Genomic DNA, 7,326 nt, shown 5'->3' with positions numbered 1-7,326 from the left:
CCCAATATTTTCTATTTAGTCATTTACCCCTTCTGATTTTAAGTAAATTTTAATTAATAAAAATTACAAATAATAATATACTTATATGATAATATGATGCTCTGTGTACTCCATTACCCAGAAATGACAATTGTTAACTTTTTGACATATCTGTTTTGAGTTGACTTTTTAAATAAAAAAGATAAAGTATTACAGATAAAGCTAGAGAACACTTTGCTCCATTTCCAAGATCCATTTCCTTCTTTGCCTGCCTAGAAGTAACTGATATCATTAATTTCTTTTTTAATGGCACAGGGTACATGCACACAACAGAGAAAGAGAGAGAGAAACCTTCGACAGGGCCTGGTCATGTCACAATCCCCTTTCTTTTATTCCTTCTTCCTGCCTGGGCTGGGATTTGAACCATTGTTGGCCATGTGAGATCAAGCTCCTTCTATACAGCGCTTAACCACAGCACTATGGGATCAACCCTGGTATCACAATTTTAATGTGCTCTCTTTATAGTTTCATGTGTATTTTCCCCATGGAAAGATAGTATATTTTTAAAATTTTTACCTAAATAGTATTTGTTCTCTAAATGCCATTCTATAACTTGTTCTTTTATTAGCATTGTTTTTGAAATCCTTCCTTGTTGGTGTACATCCCATTTCATGTTATGTAGTATCTGACTGCATAACTAACACTGATGGACATTTAGGTGAGTTCTAGTTTTTCAGTATTACAAATATTCCGTAAGAAGTGGATTTGCCTGGTCACTGAGCTGGGCATTTTCAGTTTTATTTAAACACTCTCAATGGTCTCTCCAGGCTCGTAAACTGCAGCAGCTAACAATTTACATCAGATCCACAGGGTATGTGAGTTCCCATGTCCTCAAGGTCTTACGATTTTTTTTTTTTTTTTTTTAATTGTCAGTGGGCACGTGCCCTTGCTAGAGACAGAAAGAGAGGGAGAGAGATAGCACTCCCCCAATGGGGCGTAGTCAAGCTGTAATCCCTTTTCTATCTCTTTATCCTGTTAGGATCTGGGGCATTCATACACTTGTGCCTGGCTTATTTCTCAAGCCACTGGGGCCAAGATTTGAACTGTGGTTGGCTATGTGGGATCCAGCTCCCTTAACCACTAAGCCATGGGGCTGGCCCCCTGATTCCTAATACTGTAAGAAATTTTAAATCTTGATAATCTAGGCATCTTCCTAAATGGTTACCAGATTTCTAGCTTCCTTTTCTGTGAATTTTTTATTCATTTATTTTGCTCATTAGTCCATAGTATTACTCATTAGTCCATAGTATTACTTATTTCTTACTAATTACATATTCTAAATATTAACCTTTGGTCTATAATACACAAGTTACAGCTATATTCTTTCAACTTTATAGTGTCTTCCCTACCTGAATGTTATAAGTATATTCTCCCACATTTTTTTCAGTTTTAAAATTTAGTTTTTTGCATTTAGATATTTCATCCATATGGAGTTTATTTTTGTATATGGAGTAAGACAAGAATCTCTTCTGATTTTTTCTGTAGTAATGTCATCTGTGCAACAGGCTTTATTTTAATTTTCCCCTCTTGCTTTCTCCCACATTTTTTTAGTGCCACCAAGCTCCATGTAAGTTGGGTTCTATTTTTGAGCCCTCTATTATGTTCCATACACACACACACACACACACACACACACACACACATATATATATACATATACACACACTCTATTTTGACCAATAACATGCTGTGTAATTACTTTTGCTTTATAATAAATTTAGAAATCCAGCCAATTTCTAAACTTTGATTTTTTAATACAAAGTTTACTGAAACAAAAATGTTTGATTTTTTAAAGAATTATTTTATTTAACTTTATTTTTTAATTTGATCAGAGAGGGACAGAAACAGAAAGAAATTGAGAAAGCAAGCTGCCAGGTCCAGGACTTGAATCACAGTCAGCCATGTGGGAGTCCAGCACCCTTAACCACCACACCAACAGCCAGCCCCGAGATTTTTATTTTAGAGAGAGATTTTTGGTATAGGGTGAGTGCACTAACTAGAGAGATAAAGAGACAAGAGACAGAGAGAAAGAAAGCGAGAAATCATCTCTGAGAGGAGATGGCCATGCTGCAATCCCTTCTTCTCCATTCTCCTCTCAGGATTCTGGGCACACACACAAGTGCCTGGCATAAATTTCAAGCCACCGGGTCTGGGACTAGAACTGTGGTTGGCCATGTGGAAGTCCAGCACCTTAATCACTATGCCATCTGCTGGCTCTGTTAATTTAAGACAAAATACTAAGTAATTTAATGTTATAGAGCATTTCAGCTGTTCTGTAAAATATGAAGAGTGTGTGTATATGGGGAGAGTTGGACAGACCATAATGTGATACACTCAGGTGTTCGGTCTCCCTCAGCAAAGTAAAGCAGTTATGCAGTAATATTTGTGTGTGTGTGTGTGTGTCTAAGTCATCTAAAGAATTGAGAGAACTATGCACTCTATTACCCTATCATCCATTGGCGACTTCACCAGTTGTTAAAATAGTATACCTCAAAGAATACTGATTACAATGACATATTCATTAATAAAAACAGGAAAATATTTTAAAATATATACTTCTGTTCACTTCTACCACTTGTCCCTAATGAAAGTAAAAGATAGTAGTTCCTTGACAAATCAAGAACATTTTTTCAATTGCATTATTACAGTCCACTGTGCTAGAAGGAAGGAAATGACTGCAATTGGAATATACACCATACTCACCTCATCTCCATACACCATAAGGTGATGCACAGTAACCAGGGCTTTGAACACCACCACCCAGCTGCTGCTCCCAGTTTTCTCAGAAAGAATATTAGCCAGATGTTCAACGCTCAGATTCGTTTCATTTATGTACTGTATTAGATCTAAATTAGAGAAAGTAACAATATTGAAATATAGGCTAAGAAATAGTTTTTAAGAGAAAAACAGGTCATTTTAACTTAAATATAGATAAATCAAATCTCAGAGAAATGACAAAGGAGTAATTGAAGACAGTGTCTTCATTACATATATGACAACTTGTACTGATATATGTTACATGATATTTAATGCCTGTTTACCCTATCATTTTTTAAGAGAGGGTTTTGCTATAGGGCGCTTATGCTTGCCAGAGACAGAGAGACAGAGAGCAATAAATCACACCCCAGGGGGGATGGTCATGCCAAAATCCCTTCTCCTCCATTCTCCTCTCAGGATCTCAGGCATGAACACACACACACCTGGCTTGAGTTTTAAGCTGCAGAGTCTAGGCCTCAAACTGCAGTTGACTACGTGGGAGTCCAGTGGCATAAGCATTATAGCATCTGCTGGTCCCAACTCCTATTATCCTTTATCCTTGACAAGGGCAGGAACTATGATCAGTTTGTTCACCAAGACTCAGCACAGTAGATGACACATAACAGGATATGGCACATGCTTGTTAAATGAATAGATAGGATGCAAGAAGGTGCCATACTCAACGTCATACAGGTAGTTAAGTGGCAGAACTGGGATTCGAAATTAGATTTGCTTGACTAAGCTATTAATTCTTGTCATAGTGCGTCTCTCAAGAAGGTTCAGTTAGGGGTTTTCCTTGCAGTGTGACCCCTTTCTCTGCATCCTTTAATATTTTAGTGTTTTTTTTTCTTCTTGAGTCCACTTCTTCATACCCTCGTGCTTAGTTTATTGTAACAGTTCCCTGATTTCCTGCCCCAGCATTATAAACACTTTTTTTTTTTTGGAGAGATTTTCACTGTAGGGCGCGTGCGCTCGCCAGACAGACAGAGAGAGACAGAAAGTGAGAAATCACCCCCCAGGGGGGATGGTCACGCCGCAATCCCTTCTCCTCCATTCTCCTCTCGGGATCTTGGGCACGCACGCACACGCGCCCGGTGTGAGTTTTAAGCCACCGGGTCCGGGACACGAACCGCGGTCGACTACGTGGGAGTCCAGCGACATAGCCATTACGCTAACTGCTGGTTCCCTATAAACACTTTTCAATGTTCATTATACAGTCCCTCAAAAGTTTACTTTCATTGTTTTGGTTTCCTATTCAAGAACATGTGATGATTTCTTATTTTTTCTTTTAATTTTTTTGCCACAGGTAGCATGTGCTTGCAGGTAGGGAGTGGGAGGGGAACACCCCCATGAGTGACGGTCAAGCCAAAATCCCTTCTCCATTTCTCCTTTGGGGATTTTGGGCAACCACACACACCTGGCGTGCTTTCAGGCTTCTGAGTCCAGGACTCAAACCATGTAGTTAGTCACATGAGATCCAGCTACATTAACCACTACACCACCAGCTGGCCCAATTTCTTTCTTTCTTTTTTTTTTTTTTTTTTTTTCAGTTCAAAATTCACTTTGTTTTTAAAAATATTAGTTATCATTAAAAAAAAATCAGTAGCATTTAATCATTAATTAGCCTAGTGATACAATCCACAAGCATATTTGCTAAGCACTTTCTTCAATACCTACCCTAATGCTATGCATGTAAAAGTGCTGATTAATGAATAAATGCTGTAGATCTGAATTCATGATTTATCAGGTGTTAATGCCTAATATGTGTCAGCTGCTGTGTCATGGTTAAGGTTATAAAGATCAAGATTCTTTCCTGTTTTTAAATCTCTAAGTCTGCTTGATTCTCTTTCTGTAAACAGTTTCTTTTGCAGGTTCTTGGTTTCTATTTTATCCTGATTTCACCTTGTATGAACATTTAAATTACCATGTTATTGACTCAAGTACTTCTCTTCGCTTCCATTTTTCTTTCATGCTATTCCTTTAGGTCTTGAGAAGGCAATTCTGGTACATATTACATAACCATCTGGGGCTACATAATATAATAATCTAGTACATGGCCTGACCAGAATAATGCTTAGCAAACTTTTAAAATGTGTATATAAAAAGGAAATTTATTTTAGATTATATTAGTTACCTATTAGTTGTTGTAACAGATGCACATTATCATGATAAGATGAAATTTCAGAAGGCAAACATAGACAATTTTTAAGTAAAATACCAAAATAAAGAGCTGATCAAAAGAGTAAGTTAGCTATGAAGGTTTCAATAGCAGTAGGATTTACTTATATTGCCAGTACCAGATATTGTCTTCAAATTCATGGCTCACTATGAGCTCAAATAATGGGGCTAGACTGTGAGTCTATCCTTTAGAGGTACAGATCACTTTAAGAAGGAAAACTCTTATCCCTAGAAATATACACACAAGTACAAAAATGTTGCTGCAGAACTTCTAAATATTATTAATACACTTTAGAGTCAACAGACTTTACTTCTTGTATTTCAGCAAATTACCACAATGTCATAATTAATAAGGCGGTGGGCATGGGGGCTTAGGAAAAGAGACCCTTCTAAGAAATCTATTATTATCCTACTAGATAACATTCTAAGAAATCTATTATTATCCTACTACCCTCTTGTCTCTTAAATTATTTATGTTTTAAATATTTTGGAAACTGGGGTTTTAAATGTAAGTGCGTTCATTCTATGTTTGAAGATTACTAGAAGTGAGGGTTCAAACTCCCCCTCCTACAGGGATGTGAGTCAGAAAGAGGGAAACTGGGAGGGGGTAGTCCCGGTGCCGCCCGCCATTAGAGGTTCTCCCCCGACTTAAACCGAGCTACCCACGTGGGCTGCCGGCACCCGCGTCCTACTCACTGGCCAGATGTTTCGGCTCCGGTTCTGTGAGCTCATCAGTGGTCGCGCCAAGGGCAGCCTTGGTCGCAGAGGACCCCATCAGCGCATTGTAGACTGCCAGCCACGAGGGCTGCAGTGTCCGGTCCTTCCTCTTCAAGACCAGTGGAGACAGGCACCCCTGGTTACAGACAAGGAGCCCAAGGTGACGAAAGAAAGGCCTGACTCTGCAGGTGGCCCTCACCAGGCGACCTTTTCTTCATGCAGCCTGACGCAGACCTCCAGCATTATGAGGTGGGATTTGAACTTGCTATGCGCCAAGGTTCTTTTTTTGAATGCCGGGAAAGATGGTTGTAGGCGGGAGAAAGGGGTTACCAGGCCCTTTGCTTAGGTTCTGAGAGCTGGATCTGGGCGTGGGACGGAGCATCCCCAGAATAACCAGGGCAAACCTTTTGCATAGTGTATGTTCAATGACAAAATAAACCACCACCATTTAATAAATATTATGAGAAAGAGAGACTTGTTTGAGGCTCTAGATGGAAGATCTGGAGATCTTTAGGTGTCGGGAAGTTAAACAGTCCTTATTATAGTACTTTCGGAACTTGATGTGGCATTGTTGGGAAGATTCAGTCACGTATTATGAGGGCTGTAGCCTGCTTGGGGTCATGTTCTACTCTTCACACAGCATCAGATCCACACGTCCGCCCATAGAATTGTTCATAGTATTCATTTATTATCCTTTTAGTATCCATAGAATCTGATAGTAGTAATGTAAATCTTTTCTTGCTCTTTCTCTCTGACTCTTTTTTCCTGATTGGTCTGGCTAACAATTTTATTCATCTTTATTAACCTTCTCAAAGAACTCACCTTTTTTTTCTTGGATTTTCTCTGTTTTCTATTTCATTAATTTATGTGTTTTTTAAAAATATTTAATAATAATAATAATAATAATAATTAATATGACCAGAGAGAGACAGAAGGAATAGGGTGCGTGCGCTTGCCAGACAGACAGAGAGAGAGACAGAGAAACAGAAAGCGAGAAATCATCCCCCAGGGGGATGGCCACGCCGCAATCTCTTCTCCTCCATTCTCCTCTCGGGATCCTGGGCACACACGCACACGCGCCTGGCGTGAGTTCTAAGCCACTGGGTCCGGGACTCGAACTGCAGTCGACTACGTGGGAGTCCAGCAACATAGCCATTACGCTAACTGCTGGTCCCATTTCTGCTCTTAATTTTATTATTTCCTTCAATGCACTTGCTTGGGTCTATTTTATTTTCTTTATTTTCTGTTTTTTTTTAAACAATTATTTAATTTTATTTATTGTTATTATTTTAATTTGACACAGAGAGGGAAAGCGAGAAAACAAGCTGCCAGGTCCAGGACTCAGACCACAGTTGGTCATAAGGGAGTCCAGTCCCTTAACTACCAAGGCACCTGCTGGCCCCTATTTTCCAGTTTATTAAAGTAGATTAAGATTAAGATACTGACAACGTATTTCTTCTATTGTATAGGCATTTAGTTCTAAGTACTACTTTTGATATCAAGGGACTTTTTTTTTTTTTTCCTGGAGAGGTTTTCGCTATAGGACGCGTATGCTCACCAGACAGAGAGAGAGACATAGAGACAGAAAGCGAGAAATCACCCCCAGGGGGGATGGTCACGCCGCAATCCCTTCTC

The 7,326-nt window shown here is 39.1% G+C and overlaps 1 protein-coding gene across 1 annotated transcript in view; it reads right to left on the bottom strand.

The window, feature by feature from the left end:
• LOC102500060 (phosphatidylinositol-binding clathrin assembly protein-like) overlaps nt 1–5,859 on the bottom strand; it is a 46,453-nt gene extending 40,594 nt beyond the window's left edge. Inside the window, exons 1-2 of the mRNA XM_006171072.1 lie at nt 5,671–5,859; nt 2,743–2,885 (exon numbers count right to left, since the gene is read on the bottom strand). Of these exons, the coding sequence (XP_006171134.1) occupies nt 2,743–2,885; nt 5,671–5,749 (222 nt within the window). The 5' untranslated portion in view covers nt 5,750–5,859. The remainder of the gene's footprint in view (nt 1–2,742; nt 2,886–5,670) is intronic.
• Nucleotides 5,860–7,326: the final 1,467 nt, after the last annotated feature.

Source organism: Tupaia chinensis, unplaced genomic scaffold (assembly GCF_000334495.1).
Source record: "Tupaia chinensis unplaced genomic scaffold, TupChi_1.0 Scaffold149248_1, whole genome shotgun sequence".
NCBI classification, from domain to species: Eukaryota; Metazoa; Chordata; class Mammalia; order Scandentia; family Tupaiidae; genus Tupaia; species Tupaia belangeri.
The sequence above is the reverse complement of the archived record's forward strand: the minus strand, read 5'-3'. Positions and strand labels throughout refer to the sequence as shown.